Below are 20237 nucleotides of genomic sequence, written 5' to 3'. Positions count from 1 at the left end.
TGGAGGTACTGAGTCATTCTGCTCAAGTGAAGGCGGGACTGGAAGTTTCTCTACAGTATTTATTAACATTATCATTATTATTATCATTATTATTATTGACTCTACAACATTTATTTAAAACATCAGCGGTCAAAATGTTTAAATTAATACTAGAAAAACCATCAGATGTGATGAAAGTGGAGCTGGTTGCTCTATACTCTGGTGACCCCTGGTGGCAACAAGAGGAAACTGAACATCCAGATGTGTTGATGCAGACAGACCAACGTTCCAGCATAAAAGTCCTCACACATACAAACACGCACACACCATACACACACAAACACACACACACACACACACACAGTGAAACGGAGAGGTGTGTCCCCCTCACTTGGCCCCGCCCCCTTCCCACCGTCTTGTCCAATAAAATAAAAGAGTACCGTTGAAGGTGAATGAGGTTCTGTCTCTTCAAAATAAAAGTCCCTGAAATGAAACAGCTTTTATTGTGAAGGTCAGCAGCTCTGCAGTGCAGCTGATTGGTTGTCGACCCGTTGGGGGTGTGGGTCCCTGAACGCACCATTCAGTGGTTGCTGTCGGAGACGAGCCGGTCACGTGACCTGCCGAACAGGAAGTGGGGGGCCTTCACGCCGCCTCTTCCTGTCTGCTGCTCTCTCTGTGCAGCTCCGCCTCCTTCCCGCCCTCGTCCTTCCGTCTTCGGCCCCCCAAGGACGCCGTGGAGGACACCTTCAGACTCTTGGACGTCTTGGAGCCGCGCGTCTTCTCCTTGGCAGCCACCGTCGTGTCCTGGGGCAGCGTGGGGCTGGAGTGCGCCCTCTGCAGGCCGCCGCCACCCTCCTCCAGCAGTCGAGCCTCAAAGGCCGACAGGTCCTGGTCGCCTCCGGCCAGCCGAGCCCGTAGCAGCATGGCGTATGTCCCGTAGCGGGTTTTCTAGAACACACACACACACACCCAGGATTGAGGACTTCCTGTTCCTCACTTCCTGCCTCTGATATCCTGTTCCTCACTTCCTGGTCCCCACTTCCTGGTCCTCACTTTGGGGCGGTGTCTCAATTCAGGGATGCAGACCCTGAGGACGCCTCCGTTGGAAGGAAGCGTCCTCCAAAGGACCCCGCCGAGAAGGACGAACCCAAACCCGCCTCCCCGGTAACCACACGGGACAGTCTAGCCTTCAGAATATTTCCTGGTTGCGTCACCCCCGTTCCCTACTGCTGGCCAACCCCGGAAGTGACGTTTTTATAGCATCAAACTAACCATTGGTTCACCATCCAACGATGGCGTTGGATGTTGAAATAAGTAAAAACCCTACGTTAAAAACGTAATATTTTATGTGAAATTTTAATACTTTTTTATTTATACGTCGTGTCTTTGCCAGTAGATGGCGCTAATTTCACCCAGGATGCTTTGCGTGCTGCTGCAAAGCATCCTGGGTGAAATTAGCGGTGGGATACAGAAGGACGCAAAGGATAGTAGATGCGTATCCTTCGAATCGGCTAGTAGTAAGTAGGGCGCATTTCGAGGACGCATTTGGAGCGTCCTTCGAATATTTGGGAATTGAGACAAACCTTCGCGCAGTGCTATGATGCAACTACCCTTCAAATGCAGCCTTCGAAGGATGCAGACCCTGAATTGAGACACAGCCACAGCCTGTGTGTTCCTGACTTCCACTTCTTGACTTCCTCTTCCTGACTTCCTCTCCGGCCAACCGGCGCTCACCTCAAACTCCAGGTACTCCCGCCGCAGTTTCAGCTCATCCAGCTCGCGACCTTTGACTTTGCGCTCAGGTGTGGCGGCCACCAGCTCAGCGAGCTCAGACGACACGGCGCGGAAGCGACCCTCGTGGGATTTGACCTGCTCCTCCTATGGGCAAAGAGAAGGTCACAAGTTAGCTCGCCACGTTAGCCTAGCATTTACATTAGTGGCGAGCAGCGGCGGCTGATGAGTGGACCTGGCTCAGCTTGGTGCTGGAGCCCGGCAGCAGCGGGCGGCTGAACCGTTTCTGGGAGCCAATGGCGGCCGGGAAGGGCGGCGCCGAGGAGGCGGCGGCCACCACGTTGATGCGTGTGATCCACGACTGCATCTGCTCGCCGTTCCTGCACACACACACACACACACACACACACACACACACACGGAAAGGATAGTTAGGCTAACCCAGGCAGGTCTTCCAGGCAGCCAGGGGGCGCTTTCTCTCTCTCTCTCTCTTACGGGGCCTGGAAGAGGAAGACCCTCCAGTCAGCCGTCCTCAGGTAGAAGACGTTGGGCCTCTTGCTGTAGTCGGCTGCCCTCATGGCCAGTGAGTGGTGCACCGACACAGCGTTCTTCACGTCTTCCTCCGTCAGCTCGCGCTCCGTCCGGTACTCATCCTGTTGGCCAATCACAGAGCAGATCACGGCCCCGCCCCCACAATACAATGCATTGCTCTCAGGTTGAGTGGACACAGGAAGTGCTTCGCGTTTGAAAAATATCAAGTGGCAGTTGGCAATGAGGGTTTGCCTTTTTGAGGAAACAGGAAGTGGGCGTTGGCTGTAAGAGGAAACAGATCCAGAGTGGCTGATGGGAGATGGAGTTTACCTTCTGCAGGTACAGCACCAGCCCTTTCAGCATGGCGTAGAAGGACTTCCAGCCCCGCCTCCCTCGAGGAGCTGCAGAAGGAGCAAAGCATCATTGGCCGTCACCGCCACTGACCAGCGACTTTACGGGTCATTTGACGCAGAACGAGCGCAGCCTACTTCTCTTCCCGTCGGGGTCAGCGTGGACCTTGCGCACCAGGAAGCCGCTCTTGTAGAGCTCGCCGTCGGCCTGCAGGGCGGCGCTCACCAGCGGGTTTCCTGCGTTGCCCAGCCGCTTCATGGTGTGGGAGGCCGAGTCTGTGCGGGCGTCGGTCAGCTCCGACATGGACTTCCTCAGCTCCTCCTCATCACTTCAACACACAGCCTACTGGTTAGCAATGAGGGCCCCTACAGGAGCCAGCTGGTACTGCAGGCTATAATTGTCTGCGAAGGTCATTCCAGGTCATTTTAATGTACAAGGGCCAACTGGACTTGATCTTCTTAATCCAACCTAACATTACAGGGTAGCTGGTTTGCAGGTGGGGGCCCTCTACAGGAGCCAGTTGGTACTACAGGCTCCAGCAACAGGTTCACAGCGGGATGTGTGTTGTGTTTTTTAACATGCATATATTAACAAGCACATGTGTTTGTGTGTATGTGTTGTATGTTACGTGTGTTTGTCTGTGTGTGTGTGTGTGTGTGTGTGTGTGTGTGTGTGTAGGCGTTGGGTTGCTGACCTGTAATTATAGGCAGGAAAGGAAGCAGGGAACGGTTACCGTGGCAACAGAGGCTTAAATAAGAGAGTCAGGGCAGCGTGCACACACACACACACACACACACACACACACACACACACACACACACACACACACACACACACACACACACACACACACACACACACACACACACACACACAGTGTGAGACTCACATCGTCCACTGGAGCTTCTCATTCTTGATGGAGCTGTACAGAGTCTGCAGAGGAAACACACGCACACAGACACAGGCACTGTCAGAACGAGAGGGAGTGTGTGTGTGTGTGTGTGTGTGTGTGTGTGTGTGAGAGAGAGATGGATCCTTGTTCCCCGCTCGATTCAAAACACCTGCAGGTGATCCACGATAAACATCAGAGACTCTCTCGTTAAAACACATGATGAACCAATAGGAGGTTGCTAAGCATAGCTTGGCCCCGCCCACCAGTCTGTCAACCCCGCCTCCAAAAACATGGAGGCCAAAACCGCCACAATTTTTAAAAAAAAACAAAACAAGAAAACAGATGGAGATCCAGGGTTAATCAGTGAAGGGTGATGGACATTAGTGATCAATCAATCAATCAATCAATCAATCAACCAAATCGATCGGTTGGCAGTTTACCACCTGTCCCGTAAAGACACACAACAGAAGCCTTTGTGTTGAGATATTCTCACTCTAAACGCCACACTGATCTGAACTGATCTTCTTCTTGTCCCTCCTGCACTGTGTCCTGCGCTGCGCTGCCCCCTGGTGGCCGGCTGCTGCTGAACGGTACCTTCTTCTTGCGGCCGTGCCGGTGCTGCTGGGCCTCCTGCGTTTTACCCAGCAGGTCGGGGAAGGCCAGCGGCTTGAGCGAGCGGGAGCGCGGCGTCCTGGGGTACCTGAAGGGGTCGCTGTCCCGGGAGTCGCGCCCACTGCGCACCGAGCACAGCGAGCGAGAGCGCACGCGGCCCGACGAGTGGATGCTGTTGACGCCGATCATGGTGGGTCAGTCTTGTTTGGGAGGGGGAGGGGGGGCGGAGGAGTGCGCTGGGTTGCCACACGGGGGACGTCCTCCAGGTGCTTGTCCAGACGAAGGAGGAGGAGGAGGAGGAGGAGTAGTGAAGGGAAGCTCCACCCCTCCAGGTGAAGGAAAAAAAACGCAACGACGGTTGGAGGGAAAATGAATTCTGATCAAACTTCAGATTAGCATCCGCGTCTCTCTCTCTCTCTCCCTCCCTCTCTCACACACACACACACACACCGCAGTGTGTGTGTGTTGTGTGAGTGTGTGTGTGTGTGAGTGAATGAGTGAATGAGTGCGAGTCCGAGGAGAACAAATTAAAAAAAAAAGAAAGCAGCGGAGGAGCGTCCCGACCGTCACCGCCCTCCTGACTCAGCACTTCAGCACGTCTGTACCCCCCTCCGTCTGTCTGTCTGTCTGTCTGTCTGTGCGCCGCGACCTGATTGGGCGGCGGCAGCAGCGGCGGCAGCAGCGGCAGCGGCAGCGGCGGCGGCAGCGGCGAGAACGACGGCGGAGGATCCCTGCACTGCAAATAGAGCTGCGTGACGGAGGAGAAGCATCAGCTGCTCTCACGCCAAAACACAGCAGGAGGAGGAGGAGAGGGAGGCTGGGGCGAGCGAGCACGCCCACACATGCAGACAGAGAGAGAGAGAGAGCGAGAGGAAAGGAAGTGAGAGAGAGAGAGAGAGAGAGAGAGAGAGAGAGAAAAAGAGAGAGAGCACCCCAAAAAAAACTGACGTCAGCTTCCCTCCTCCCTCCTCCCTCTCTCGCTCTCTCGCTCCGTTCCGACACTGTAGCTCGCCCCGCTGCCTCCCTCCCTCCCTCCCTCTCTTCACCCTCTTTAAATGGGCATGCTTCCTCCGCAGCAAGAAGCCAATCAGGGGAGCCAGAGCGCAGACAGGCCCCACCCCCGTCCCCCTGCTGTCAATCACACACAGCAGCAGCAGCAGCGACAGTGGTGGATCATCTCCCATCTGGACCAGTTCAAGCAACCAGCTGCACCTGTTTGTCACTTCATCAGGTGATCTTGAAGGGTTTTTTTAAAAATTTTTTTTTTCATTTCAGTCGTTTTTTTTTTTTTTACACACTTTCAATTTCACAACTCGTCATTGCTGCTGTTGCCCAGCAAACGTCCTGATTTATAGAAGCATATCACCTTCAAAGAGACCAGAAGCAGGATATTACCGCGCTTGTCAGCTTTCCGTCAACAAGCCCCGCAACCAACCCCCCCGGCCATCCCCCTTCTTTTTTTTAAAATCCAATCATGAAGGCCAGAAAACGTTTCTTCTGTAGACTGACGGACCAACAAACCAAAACACCGGCTGAGGATAACTCCTGTTTGCACTGATCAGCACTCAGTCAGAGCTGGGGCCCACACACACACACACACACACACACACACACACACACACACACACACACACACACACACACACACACACACACACACACACACACACAGAGTTAGAGCTGCGATGAGGGTGAAGAGGTGACGCACATTTGCTGTAATTGCTCTGAGGCAGAGAGCGAGAGTGGGAGAACACACACACACACACACACACACACACACACACACAAACACTTAGTGACACACGCACACGCACACACACACACACACCAAACACACACGCTAACTGTACTGAGTTTAAATTACAGCCCTGACAACCACAAACCACAGATCGGTGTGTGTGTGTGTGTGTGTGTGTGTGTGTGTGTGTGTGTGTGTGTGTGTGTGTTTATGTCCTACCTTCAGCAGATCTTTCGGGAAATCTTTTCCATCGTTGAGACCCTCCAGGTTGGTGATGAACTGGCTGCAGGACATCCTCTTCCCTACATTCTGGACACACACACACACACACACACACACACACACACACACACACACACACACACACACACACACACACACACACACACACACACAGTCAACAGTTGTTGGTGCTGTGAGACTTCACTTCCCCCGATGCACCTGTCAGCCTGTGATTGGACGGTGCGTCACCACGGCAACAGCTGACAGGTGATGCAGTGAAGAGCGGCAGTGACGTCGCCGCATTGTTGGAGGGACGCCATCTCGTTCACTTCCTGTCAGCTGACATCACAACAGGAAGCTGCACTCACGTTTCCGTGGAGGTCCGTGTTCAGCAGCATGACGGCACACGTCAGGGTGTGGACGCTGTCTGGGGACGGAGAGACAGACAGAGTCAGACACAGACAGACAGACAGACAGACAGAAAGACAGACAGACAGACAGGTACCTTCAGTGGTCTCACTCTCTGGTTGACTCTGCCGGTACTTCCTGGAGAACTGCACCAGGACTCTCTCCCTCTCCTGAGTCTCGCCGCTCAGCGAGAACTTCTCCAGGAACTTCCTGTTGAGGACAAACACCAGTCAGGCCCGGGGAGGCTCGGGATTGACTGCTGCAGCTGATGCTGGCTGCACTGCATCATGGGTAACGGAGGCCACCTGAGTGCCTGGTCCAGGCTCAGCCTGCTGAAGTTGAAGTTGTTCAGGTACTCTTCTGCCACCATCTGGCTGAACTCGTTACTGCAGGAAGATAGACAGACAGAGTGAACCAATCAGAAAGCAGGATGACAGACAGACAGACAGACAGACAGACAGACACTGACTTCTTGCTGAGGTGTCGGGCCACGTCAGACTTCCTGAAGCCGTCCAGGTTGTAGAGTCGTTTGGCCAATCGTCTGGCGGCCTGCAGGTCTGCCGTCATCCCATTGGTCAGCGCCTCGTCGCTGCCACCCAGCGCCAGGCGCTGGGCTACGTCAGCCTGCGGGTACAGCAGCTCGGGTGGCCGGTACACAGGACGCTCCCTGAGGACACACACACACACACACACACACACACACACACACACACACACACACACACACACACACACACACACACACACACACACACACACACACACACTTTCAGGTCCTGTTTCAGCTACCGCTTGTGCAGAACATCATGTTAGCATCCACCTAGCTGCAGCGAGCTAGTGAGCGTGTTTGTCTTTTCCACTGTCGCAAACAAACACAGTCCTGTCCCCAAGTGCATGATGGGATACCTCAATGTGGACGATAACTAGGGGTGCTTGGATGACCTGGACCACTTCTTGACAGGAGTGAAACATTAGCTCCACAGTTAGCCGCCACTGACAGCTGAAACACGCTAACATGCTAACAATGATAACAAAACTTTCCTCTGAAGCTCCTTCCCTTTCACACCACGCCCCTGAGCTGCAGCACACCTTCTGTTAGCATCTCGCTAGCAGCCCACCACTGGCCCCATCACATGACCTTTCTGCAGCCTACTCACTCCGAGACCTCCATGTGGAGACGCTCCTCGGTCGCCGCGGTGACCTGGCCGCTCCCACTAGAACCTTCTGTGAGTGTGTGTGAGAGAGTTGGTAGTTGGGAGGAAATGAGGCTGTGAAAGAGGAAGTACCTCCCACTTCCTCCTGGCCACACCTCTCAGGTGTTTCAGGAACTCTCTTCTTCTGTGTTTCTCAGGTTCATGGCCTGGTGTTCATGATGATGTCACTGTCACCAGTTTACACCTATTTCTTCTTTATCTCGAGTACTTTTTACAGTGTAGATACGCACTGAAGACATCAAATATATGACCAAGATATGTGGATTAATGTGGCAAAAGAAGAAAAAAAAAAGTTAAATACCTACATTTGGTATGTTATATATATTATAAGAAGGGTGGCTATTCTAGATCATCTAAAATGAAACTTGTTTGAGTTATATCACACTTGTCTGTGGAATACATATTCCATTATTGTTTTGATGCCTTCAGTGACAATCTGCAATGTAAATAGTCATGAAAATGAAAGAAAAACCATTCAATCAGAACAATGTGTCCAAACTATGTATAGTGGGCATGTCTGCTGCTACTGCTGCATTACCGTCCACAGGATGGCGCTATCCCAGCTGAAAGTGCCTGACCATCACAACAGAAACCACCAAACACCGCCACAACATCACCTCATCCAGATCATCAAATCATGACACCAAACATCCACTAGGGGGAAGTGCTTCTTAAAAAAAAAAGATCCCCACTTCCTCCTTTGCCTTCAGACTCTCAGTTCAGATCCATCTGTGTTGTGTTGTGTTGTGTTGTGTTGTGTTCTCATGCCAGCTGTCATTACACAAGTGTTTGGAAGCAGCTGCTCGCCACCTACTGGTGATATTGGATGATACAGTGCCTCTAAAACCTCTGGTCAATATACCTGCTGCACCACTGACTGAAATTTCTGAGACCTGAACGACGGGCCTGAAGGTCCCTGAAGGACACACACACACACACACACACACACACACACACACACACACACACACACACACACACACACACACACACACACACACACACACACACACACACACAGTCCGGATGTTTGTGTCGGCGAGTCCTTCCTGCCGCTGAGCTCCATTCATCAGGACACAAACAGTTCCAGCAGGAAACGCCAGCAAACACTTCCTGTCACTCGCTGGTCTCCATCATTTACATTCACCAGGCATCATCTTTGCTTTGGCCCAGTGGCTTCAAAGTTGTTAGAAAGCTTCACAGTAAAGGTTCACATTTGACTTTTGAAATAGAAATTGGACCGGGAAGATTTCCGTCTACACGGCAACCTGGATGTAGAAGTGCATGTCTGCCCCCTAATGGCTGGGAGGACAAAGGTAACCTAAAGATTTGCTGCTGACTATTAATATCTTCATAAAAGTGGCACGTGAAACCGAAGATGTGGATGAAAATCAAACCGGTTCATTCTGGCTTGCAGGAGGGAGAGAAAACAGAAGAAGAAGAAGAAGAAGGCTGTAATTTTCTGGGTGTGTCTGTAAACTCTCATCCAGACTGAAACCACAGTCACACACATGGAGGAAAAGGACTATGCAGACTCAGCTGAGGGTGGGTGGGGAAGGGGAGGTTGGGCGGAGTCAGTGCTCAGGTTAAAGGTGCAGCCAATCACAGAGGGACACTGGCTGGCTCCGGTTGGAGTTTAAAGGTGGCGCCATCCAATCAGAGTCCAGATACGACGGCGGCTATTCCTGACATAAAGACACGTTGACTTAAAGCCACAGCGCTCACTGAGCCTTTCAGAGCTCGGCGTTCTGTCAGGCCACAGGGCACCAGCAGGGGGCGACACTCAGAGGAAGGCATCAGGTGGAGTCTAGGCTGCAGCTCCAGACCTCCGCAGCCACAGAGGGGCGCTGTATTATCAGAGCAGAGCCCAGAAGCACTGGCCAGAGCAGGGGTGGACAAACTCAGTGGTGAGCTAATACTCAGTTAGCAGTGGGCTAACACTAACAGACCTGGAGTCAGTTCAGAAGATGCCTGATCCCAGGCCCCCTCCCTCATAGGAAACCAGTGAGTCGGTCCTTTGAGAACCTGGACAGGTTGGGGACTACACTACCCATGAGTCTCAGCGGCAGACATTCACTCTTCAAACACCAGCAGCAATAACTTTGAGCGGCACTCACCTGTACACGGCCGGGTAGGGCGGGGCGTACAGGTACCTGTCCTCCAGGGCTCCGCCCCCCCAGCACAGCAGGTAGCTGGCCATGTTGCCGAGGCTCCGCCCACAATCTCACTTCCACCGGCCAGTGCAATCAGCAGCCAGCCACAGGCTGCTAGCGCGTGACATCATCAGGAGGCTGATGTAATGACATCATCACAACACGACGCCCGGATCATCTGTTTTGCGTCTGTGTGTGTGAGTGTGTGTGTGTATCTCTGTCTCCGCTCTGGCTCGCACTGTTGCTGCTCCTCCTCCTGCTGCCCCTTCTTCTCCTCCTCCTTCTCCTCCTTCTCCTCCTCTCTGATGCTTCTCCTCCTCTTCTTTCTTCTTCTCCTCCTCTCTGAAATCCTTCCTCAACTCAACAGCTCGGTGTGTCGCCTGGGCGCTGTAGCTCCATCAGCTGCTGGTTTCCACTGAGGAGGCTTGTGCTTCCTCCTCTGTATGACCTCCAGCGCTCCTCCTCCTCCTGCCACAGCCCCTCCCCCTCCTCACTCAGATCCTCCCTCAGCTCCTCCTCCTCCTCCTCATTCTCCTGCTCTTTCCTCCCTTTGTCTCCTCTAACCTTCCTGGAAGTTTTTCTCTTTCCTTCACAGCAGAAGCTCCACACACACACACACATACACACATGCACGCACACACACACACACACACACACACACACACACACACACACACACACACGTTCCAACACCGTTTCTCTACCGACAATTAAAAAAGTTCAAATGCAAGTTTTCTTTCTTTTCTTTTTTCTTTTTTTTTACAGAGGTGCAGCAGCAACTCGCCTTTTTCAAGCAGCAGCAGGCGGGAATGAAGCAGGTCAAAGGTCAAACACAAAGACGGCAGATGGAAAAGATCCACAGCGAGAAAGAGGAGGGCGGGGGGGGAGGATCCGGGAGCAGGAGGAGGTCAGCGTTGTTGGGAGGGGTCAGGGAGTGTCTCTGCAGCCGTGTGTGTGTGTGTGTGAGTGAGAGAGAGAGAGTCCACACCCTGCCTCCTCATTCCTGAGGTTCTTCTTACTCACAACAGCAGGACAGCAGGAGAAAACAACAAGAAACGGATTATGCTAATATTATGCTCTGCTCCCCCTGCTGGCAGGCTGCTGTATAGCACTGCTTAAATCAGCTCAATTTAGGCAGAAGAAGAAGAAGAAGAATCCAGGGGCCATGGAAACACAATAATGTTGCACATGAGAACAAACAGCAGCGCCTGGTCAACAACAACAAAATACACCAGGCATGGACAAACTACGACCCGGGGGCCACATGCAGCCCGTAAAGCTTTTTAATCTGGCCCACAGAACTATTTCATCCATTTTTTCTGTGTCTTCAGAGTCGTTTCAATAAATATCATGGAGCTTCAAAGACACTGATTTTGTTGTAACTTTGCTTTTGTTCATTTTCAATGGACATTAAAGCAACATGTTTTCTACAACATCCCATAATGTATGTTTTCCTCCTACGAGGTGGCTCACCAATCAAAAAGTTGCCCAACACTGCTCAACTGTCTGTCACAAAGTCAATGTGCTCAGCTCTGCTGTCCCCGTGTGGCCAACTGGCAGAACTGCAACTGTCTTATCGCATCGTCAACGTTGACTGAGAGTCGACTCAAACAAAGTCAGCGGACCAGGACCTAGACCTAGACCTGGACCAGAACATGGACCTGGACCAGAACCTGGACTGAAACCGTGGACCTGGACCAGAACCCGGACCCACCTGGGGCTGCTGTGGAGCGCCGGCACAGAGGTGGCCTTGCGGAAGCCGTCTTTGAGGATGGAGCGGCGCCACGTCTCCCTCTCGGACCTGGAGCGGTGGTGGGTGGCGCCGTCGTCCTTGGAGCCACCGCGAAGCCCCGCCCCCGAGCTGCTGAGGGACATCTCTGAGCGGGAGGTCTCTGGGGGGGTGCAGGGGTCCGGGTGGGCCAGCGGGGCGAAGCTCAGCTCCAGGATCTGCTTGGCACTGTCACAGATCTGACTCTGAGGACAGACAGACAAACACCCACGTTACACACATTACACACCCACACACATGCATACACGTTACAAGCACACCCCCCCCCTCTCCCCCACAGCCTCCTACCTGGATCTCGGGGGTGAGGGTGGGCAGGTCGAAGGTGAAGACGGAGTTGGAGCCAGAGGTCAGGAGGTCAACGCTGTCCAGGCTGCTGTAGGAGGTGCCCTTGGCGCGCTGCGACTCCAGGATGCTCTCGAAGTGGCGGCTGAAGGAGTCCAGGTGGCAGTCGGACGGCCGGCGGGGGCTCCCCAGCGAGATGGGCGACTTGAGGCCGCCGTGGGCGCTGCCCGGGTCTGACGGCCTGCAGAAGCACACCAAGGAAACACCCCCTCAGTGGCGGCGGCTGTGGGTGGTGACCCCCCACCCCCACCCCCGACCTCCTGGAGCAGGTATGGGCAAACTATGGCCTAGGGGTCCATATGTGGCCCGTTTTAGCTTTTTAGTCCAGGCCGCCAAGCAAAGAAGAAGAAGAGGAAGAAGAAGAATCCAGGGTCCACAGAAACACAATGATGTTGCATTTGACAAAAAAAACAGCAGAACCTGGACAACAACAACATACAGCAGGAATGTGCAAACTACGGCCTATGGGCCATATGCGGCCCGTTAAGCTTTTTAATCCGGCCCGCCGAATTTGAATAAATTATATTAATAGTAAGTCAGTCATAAAATAGCTTTATTTCATCCATTTCATGGTTCTAGGTGGTCTAGGGGTGGCCCTAGGTGGTTCTGGGGTGGTTCTAGGTGGTTTTTGTGGTGGTTCTAGGTGGTTTTGGGGTGGTTCTAAGCCAGGAATGGGCAAACTACCAAACTGCAACACTAATTTTTCCTGCTATGAGTTGGGTCACCAAGACACTCCATCCATCTGCTTGCTGCTGCTCTGACTGCCGCTCTGTCAAATTTTAGAAACCACTCTGGCCCCACCACTCACACAATTGGCCCACCCCTGCCCCAGAGGCATCATGGGAAGTGTAGTGTGCCACTGACCCCCTCAGCAGGAGGCCCAGCACCTCCTCCTGCTCCTGCTCCTTCTCCGCTCGCCGTCTCTGCCGCTCCCCCAGCATCCTGACGCTGGCCCAGCTGGCCACGCCCTCCTCCTCCTCAGGCTCCACCCCCCAGGGTGCAACCGTGGTGGGGGCGTGGCCTAGGCTGGAGCTGCGGTTGCTCCCGAAGGCCGAGTCCTCCTCCAACTCCTCCTCCTCCTCCTGCTCCTGCTCGGCCGCCTCCGCCTCGGCCCGCATCACCTGCACAAGCAACAATCAGTGACCTGACCGCGCTGACCTCTGACCTCTGGCCCCCGATTCACAACGAAAGTGTCTGTGGCTCAGCAGCAGACTGTGACCATTTAAGTCAGTGTGCATGTCTGCTCCATCACCAGGGGGTGGCGCGGGCACGTTTCAGAAGAGTCCCAGAAGCTGAAACCACTTTGGAAAAATATGCCGCTGTTCTATTTTTCTCGCTTCACGTGTCGCGACCACGTCAATGGCAGCAGGTAGAATCATTCAGACAGGAAGAATCCATCTGCCTATCTAACCATCTATTTATCTAGTATCTATCCATCTATCTATCCATCCATCTGTCTGTCTATCTATCCATCTGTCCATCTATCCATCCATCTATCCATCTACTGTATCTATCCATCCATCTATCCATCCATCTATCCATCCATCTGTCCATCTATCTCGCCTCAGGTGTATCAGCAGGTACAGTCACGCAGGCAGGAAGTCAATGATGTGAAAACCCGGTGGATCTTGTTGATTTTCATTTTTCAATTTTGTGGCTGCATTTCGTTTTTACATGTGTGTCAACATGACGCCTCGGCTTCAACACTGTTCATTTCCACCGTCAAACAATTAAGCAGATATCACTTTAAATCTGAAACTGTAGTGAACAAAACACAGGTATACTTGAAATACCTGCATTTCCTCTGATAACCAGCAGCAGTTTAAATTCAACTTTTCTATTTAAAACTAATTCACTTTTTTTTTTGACTGCTAAACGCTCTGCTTGGAAACGTGCTTGGTGTGAGACGGCTCCAAAGCGCTGACTCGCCATAGCATGCACCAACACCACAGACGCTTTCAGCGCGAATGAGCCTTGAGAGGTCGCGACGTGATTGGCCGAGCGCACGCACCTCGTCCAGGTCGGTCTCACGGTAGCAGCGCAGCGGCACGGCGTCCAGGTCCGTCTCCGAGTACTTGACCGAGTGGCGGATGATGCCGGTTCTGGGGGTGGAGCCACGGGGGCCGGAGGTCACCAGCTCCACCTCAACCTGCCGGACCTGGTGAGCGGATGACCTTTGACCCGGGCTGTCTGGGCCCCTCCTCCTCTGGCTGCTGTCTGCTCTGAGTGAGGGTGGGGTGCCAGTCGGGGCCGGAGCTAAACGAGGAGCGTCTGCACAGGAAAACCAATCACAATGATATTGATCAGTATTGATAAGGCAGGGCTGTCAAACTCAAACACATAGTTGATGTATATACTGAAAAAATCTTTGTCCAGACAAAAGAGTGAACCTTTTTTATATGGACCCAAAAAGGTTTTACTTCAACCTGAATATGGAACAAGCACAGCTTAATTCTATACAATAAATAATGTAATATTTTACACATGCAAAATTTAATTTCAATTAAAAAAAGAAATCATCAAAATAAATAAAATGTAAATATTTTTTAAATTTGCAGCCTTCTGGTTTTAATTTCAACATCAACCTTTTTCAACGGGGATATAATAGATAAAAATAAAATAACAACAATGAATCAATTAAGTCATGACAATATCCTTCAATCAAGGTCCTGATGTTATTGGCCTGCATAATGACATCGTGGGCCAAGTCTGAGTTTGACACCTATGTGGAAATGAGCGTCCAGTGAAAACAGCAACACTTCCTGGCGGTTACGTCACAGCTGCGGCTGCAAATCCTAATCTGCCAGTGATTAGTGGATTAGACCTGGTGGAGGCTGTCGCCTCCGCCCACCTCGCCTGCTGCGACTCTCCCCTGCCGGCCCTCCAAACAGGAACTCCCACTTGGCTCGAGCGATCTTCTGGCTCCGAGTGGGCGGAGCCACCACGGTGGCGCCGCCGTCTGACTGCGAGGGGACAGAGAACACGTCGTAGTTACAGGAAGTGGAGGAGGTGGAGGAGGAGAAGGAAGTGGAGGGGGGAGGGAGGGCGAGAAGGTAGTGGAAGAGGTAGAGGAGATGAAGTTGGAGGTGGAGGAGAAAGTGGAGCAAGTGGAGGAGGAGGAGCCGGAAGTAGAGGTGGAAGAGGTGGAGGGCGCTTCTGGAAAAGGAGAGAGAGGGGAAGGTATTGGAGAAGGTGGAGGAAGTGGAGGAGGAGAAGATGATGGAGGAGGTAGAGGAGGTTTAGGATGTAGAGATGGAGGAGGTGAAGGTGGAGGTGATGGAGGTGGAGGAGGAGGTGGAAATGGAGGAGGAGGAGAAGGTTGAGGAGATGGAGGAGGTAGTGGAAGAGGAGGAGGAGAAGGGGATGGAGGAGGTAGAGGAGATAAAGGCGGAGGTGGAGGTAGTGGAGGTGTTGCAGGTGCTGGTTCACTGTGCGCTAACACAATGCTAATGCTAAGACTGATGAACGCTAACAGCGATGCCGATTCCTCTTGAACCACGAAAATATGACCAGGAGCCCTGGTGGCTGTACAGGGTAATGCAACCAAACACACACACACACACACACACACACACACACACACACACACACACACACACACACACACACACACACACACACACACACACACCTCCTCAGGGCCTCTACACCTACACGCCAACCTTTGCTGCTGAGCTGGGGGTCCCATGACCACACTGACTGACACTGTGAGGAGACAGCAGGCTCCCAGTGCTCCCAGTGCTCCCAGTGTTCCCAGTGGGACCCTGGCTGCCCTGCGGCTGCTCCTGTGAGCCTCTGCTCTGCTTCCTGTTCCACTGGTCGCTGCTGGGAGGAGTGAGCCTCGACTGCGCCCCCTGCTGGTGCTGCATGCAGCTCCAGTCAGCGGCTCCCTCGGAGGGTTTCTCACAGCTGAGGCTGCGGTCTCCAGTGTACTGGGGCTGCTGGTAGCGATGCAGGGAGGACACGACTCTGCTGGTGGCTTCTGGGCCCTGCTGCTGCTGCTGCTGCTGCTGCTGCCGCCGTGGATCCAGAACTGGGGAGTTCTGAGAGGCCCCTGAGCGGTGCAGCTGGGCCGGCAGTGCTGGAGATGCCGGTACAGTGAAGGTTCTCCTAGATGAGGCTGGTGAGATGCGTCCTGGTCTGGTCTGAGGCGTCTCTGGGTCTCTTCTGCTCCAGCTGGGATTCTGCAGTGTGGAATATCTACCAGCCAGATGTTCTGGAGACCTGCGGCCGTGGAGCGTGGCGTAGGGCTGGGACTCTCTCTGGATTGGCTCTGCCGCCCGCGGACTGTCTGACCTCCAAGACTCTGCTGGCGACGGAGTTCGTCTCTCGGCGAAGCTGCTGGACAGCCTGGAGGCCTCGGCCGCCAGCTGAGCCGCTACGTCGGGGTTGAAGGACGGCGACATGCTTCTGGCTCTGGTTCTGCTGCTGCAGCGCGGCGAGCTGATGTGGCTTCGAGCGGGCGGGACGTCCACGGCGTTGTAGCGGACGTGGTGCTGGATGTCGGTGGGTCGGCCCGCCGGGAGGTGCTGCTGGAGCCTAAGGCCACCGTCCTCGGCCCAGAGCCTGGGCTGGCTGTGGTAAGCAGCGCCAGGAGGGGGCGCCAAAGCGTGGGTGGGGTACCCAGTGTGACTGCACAGGTGGTCGGAGGCGGGGCTTCGGGGCAGCCCGTTCACTGCGACCCGGCTGAGCTGGACGCGGGGGGGCAGGGTGTAGGTGCTGCGGGGGGGTGGGGCGGGCGGTGCCCCCCAGGACCGAGGCAGCGTGGGGCTGCAAGTCGCCGCCCCCTGACCCGAGAATCGACGCCGCAAGTCTGGGGATCCAAACTCCTCCAGCGCCCTGTAGGTGGCATCCCGGGCCGCGGCGTCCAGCGTCACCCTCTGCAGGTGGGGGGCGGCGTGGCCCAGATGAGGATGGGTGTGGCACGGGTGGAGGTTGTACCACAGAGGGTCGCTCAGCCTCTTGTGAGCCTGGGTGGGCAGCAGCGCCCCCTCTGGCCGACGCATGTCGGTGCCATCCAGCTGGCCGTGGCAGGCCGAGGAGCGGCGCCCCCTGCTGTACACGTTGGACTTCTCGATGTAGCCGTACGTCACCACCGACGTCCTGCCGTCGGCGTCGGTGCCGTCCTCCGCCCATGGGGACTTAGAGTGGTGGTGGGGGGCGGGGCCAGTGGGCGGGACCGTCAGCCTGGCACAGGGGGCGGAGCCTGAGGGGGGGTTGGGCGACCCCGCCTTAAAGGGCGCCACATCCAGGGTGTCGTGGGGCGCCAGCGCCTGCAGCAGCTGGCTGAAGCCGTCGCTCAGCAGGTCGTGGGGGCGGGGCTGCGGAGACTCCGCCCCCTCTGGGCTGTGCAGCTGGAAGCTCACCGAGTGCCTGGACGACGACTTGGAGGAGGGGGGGCTGCTGCTGTTGATGAGCGGGGGGCCCGGGGACGGGCTGCGGTTGGGGCTGGAGTAGACGGAGCTCCTCTGGGAGCGGGGCGAGGCCTCCTGGCAGGGGGGCATCAGCTCGCACCGCCCGCCCGGCCCCCCAAACCCAACCTGCTGCTTCCGGTCGTCATCGGCCACCGAGCGCACCTCCACGTACAGGTGCAGCACTTTACCAGGCTGAGACATGATGGCCAGACGGGGACAGGAGAGAGGTCGGAGGTCGGAGGTCAGAGGCGGACGGGGACCAACAGGTCCGCCCTCTGTCGACTCATCATCATTGTCATCATTATCATCACACCTGCAAAAGGAAGCAGAAAAACAGAGTTCATTCAAGGTCACATGACCAGGCTTCAATTCTTTTCTCACAGCTTCTATCATGTGACCAAATGACCTTTGACAGAACAAAACTGTTGTATTCTGTTCATTCAAAAACCCGAGAAATCTGCTCCTTTTCCCGAACTACTGCTGACTGTGTCATGTGACCCACAGCTGGACCAATCCCTGCCTGTCTTACTGAATCACACCTGCAGAACTGTATAGAACCTCCCCCAATGCGCTTTATTTTAATACTGTACATCGTGCACAAATTTGATTTGATTTTAATCCTGCTTTGCTTCTTTTATATGTGTGACATGTTGTTGTTATGCGCTGCGTGAGATGCTGCTAAAATCCTTTTTCATTGTGTTGCCACAGTGACAATAAAGCTCTACTCATTCTGAGCTACAGCTACAGTCTGAACGAGTGATGTTTATCCCCAGGGGAGGTCAAAGGTCACGCCACCTGCAGCTCATTAACGCCCGGACAGTCACATGTGAGTTTGATTCGACTAAGAATAGGCGACAAAGCAGCTTGGAGATCAGCTGATCAGGGGTCACAACCCGCCCACACACACTTACTACAGTGTCTGAGGTCACGTGACCACTACAGTGTCTGAGGTCACGTGACCCCAATGGCGTCGCGGCCTCAACACACACAGGACCACCACGACAACATCACCACGTTGTTGTCCAGGGGCAGTGTCTCTGTTGCACTGAAGTGACTTTAGGTCAGTGGTGGGCAAAGTATGGCCTGGGGGCCATATGCGGCCTGTGAAGCTTTTTAATCCGATCCACCGAACTTGAAGAAATTATATTAATAGTAAGCAAGTCATAAAATAGCTGCATTAATCCATTTTTTTCAGTGTTTTAATATGATTTTTTTTATTTCATTTCAATAAAGAGCTAAATACGGTCTGACAGATATTTTGTTGTACTGCTGTTGTTCATTTTGAATTGAAATTAAAGCAGGTTTTCCACGTATCCCATGAAACATTTGTTCTCCCTCTCCTTTTCTGGCCCTGCTGTCAAATTTTACAACCCATTGTGGCCTCACCAGTCAAGAACTTTGCACCCCCTTCTTTCAGTAGCTTTCAGCTGGCCTCGTGTGTTCCAGCACCCCCACAGGGCTGAAGCGGTAGCTGCAGCAGCAGCAGCAGCAGCACAATCTACTGTTCTGCTGGTGGTCAAACTGGTGTAAATTAATATTGCAGGGCTTCTACATTTTTTTTCTTGACTTAATCAGCTTAATGCAACGCTGGAGTCTGTCAGCAGGAGGCGTTGCAGGCAGAGTGAAGCTCTCTACAGCTTGACTGAATCCAATAAACTGTGGAGCCCCCTGGAGGTAGAATGTGCTACCACAGTAAGGGATGCAGTAGTGACTGAAGACTGTCTGGCTGTTTGGGTGAGACTCTCACTGGTTCCACCTCCTGCCCCACTCGTCCTCCACCTGAAGCTGCTGTCTTGACCATCAGGAGACGTTAGTGAGGTGTGAAGAACTCTAGAACTTTCTCTGCAGCTTGTGGTTAATCAGTAAGCAAACGTCTGATACTCTATCAGACATCCATCTATCAGGTGACACTGGCAGGAAGAAGGAACAGCAGCAGGAACATCGAGAAGAGGGCAACGCCACTTTATTTTAGTGTGTGTGTGTGTGTGTGTGTGTGTGTCAGACTGATAACACTGTTAGCCCTACTTTTCCTGGCCTGGCTAATAGGATTTCCCCTCCTCCCACCTCCTCCTCCCAGCATGCACTGCTCCGTACACTCTCACACTATGGACCGATCGTATGCACTGATATCAGCACGCATGCACTAGCACACGCACACACACACACACACACACACACACACACACACACACACACACACACACACACACACACAGCAGGAGTGTCCTTACCTGTTGTGTCCTCTCCAGCGATGACCTCCTCTCTCTCTCTCTCTCTCTCGCTCTCTGTCGGCGTCTCCTCGTTCTATCGACTCTCTCTCTCCACTGATCACTTGTTGTCTGCAGTGGTCGACCCCTTCGACGGGCTCCGCCTCTTCCTCCTTGGCTCCTCCCCCCATCCTCAGACGTCTATCAGTCACTTTTTAGGCCATGGTGTGCAGCCCCGCCCCCTTCCTCCAGCAGATGGCAAACAGCTTAAGGAATAGTGGGCGGGGGTTGGGGAGGGTGGGGTTGGAGGGCTCAACCAACCAATCAGATCAGTTCAGTCTGGCGCTTCGCTGGGCTAATGAATTCCTTCCGTCTCCTCCTTGTTGTGAATGGAGCAGGTGAGACACACACACAGAGGCGGGGCGGAGCTTCCACAAGGGGGCGGAGTCACATCTCCACGTTGCAGTGATGTCATTTGGAACCTCACAATCACAATTATCAGTGCTCTCCCAGCATGCCGCTGGGCTCAGCTGGGACTGTGTGGGAAGAATTACAGCTGAACCAGCACCTGTGTGTGCGTGCGTGTGTGTGTGTGTGTGTGTGTGTGTGTGTGTGTGTGTGTGTGTGTGTGTGTGTGTGTGTGCTGCAGTACCT

General features: G+C 53.8%; 1 protein-coding gene across 1 annotated transcript; it reads right to left on the bottom strand.

Moving 5' to 3' along the window:
• Positions 1–465: 465 nt before the first annotated feature.
• On the bottom strand, positions 466–20194 carry LOC142901470 (uncharacterized). Its single transcript, XM_076045993.1, has 19 exons — positions 19608–20194; positions 15625–17689; positions 14814–14925; positions 13974–14233; positions 12827–13083; positions 11909–12143; positions 11546–11805; positions 6934–7131; positions 6770–6850; positions 6562–6674; positions 6425–6483; positions 6054–6143; positions 3482–3525; positions 2730–2920; positions 2572–2642; positions 2206–2363; positions 1946–2090; positions 1714–1857; positions 466–927 (listed from the first exon to the last, which is right to left on the bottom strand). The coding sequence occupies exons 1-19, from the start codon at positions 19772–19774 to the stop codon at positions 622–624; spliced, it is 4956 nt and encodes a 1651-aa protein (XP_075902108.1). The 5' UTR covers positions 19775–20194; the 3' UTR covers positions 466–621.
• Positions 20195–20237: the final 43 nt, after the last annotated feature.

The sequence above is a fragment of the Nelusetta ayraudi genome, unplaced genomic scaffold (genome assembly GCF_046127955.1).
Source record: "Nelusetta ayraudi isolate G7.1 ecotype Tasmania unplaced genomic scaffold, CSIRO-AGI_Nayr_v1 ptg000089l, whole genome shotgun sequence".
Classification (NCBI taxonomy): Eukaryota; Metazoa; Chordata; class Actinopteri; order Tetraodontiformes; family Monacanthidae; genus Nelusetta; species Nelusetta ayraudi.
This window is presented reverse-complemented; position numbering and strand designations above follow the sequence as displayed.

Excerpts from the sequence above, each read along its gene's own strand:
- LOC142901470 (XM_076045993.1), bottom strand. The coding sequence starts at position 19,774 with ATGGGGGGAGGAGCCAAGGAGGAAGAGGCGGAGCCCGTCGAAGGGGTC. Across the intron at positions 14,234-14,813 it reads GGAGAGTCGCAGCAGGCGAG|ACGCTCCTCGTTTAGCTCCG; the intron begins GTGGGCGGAGGC and ends TTTCCTGTGCAG. Across the intron at positions 2,643-2,729 it reads TGACCCCGACGGGAAGAGAA|CTCCTCGAGGGAGGCGGGGC; the intron begins GTAGGCTGCGCT and ends CTCCTTCTGCAG.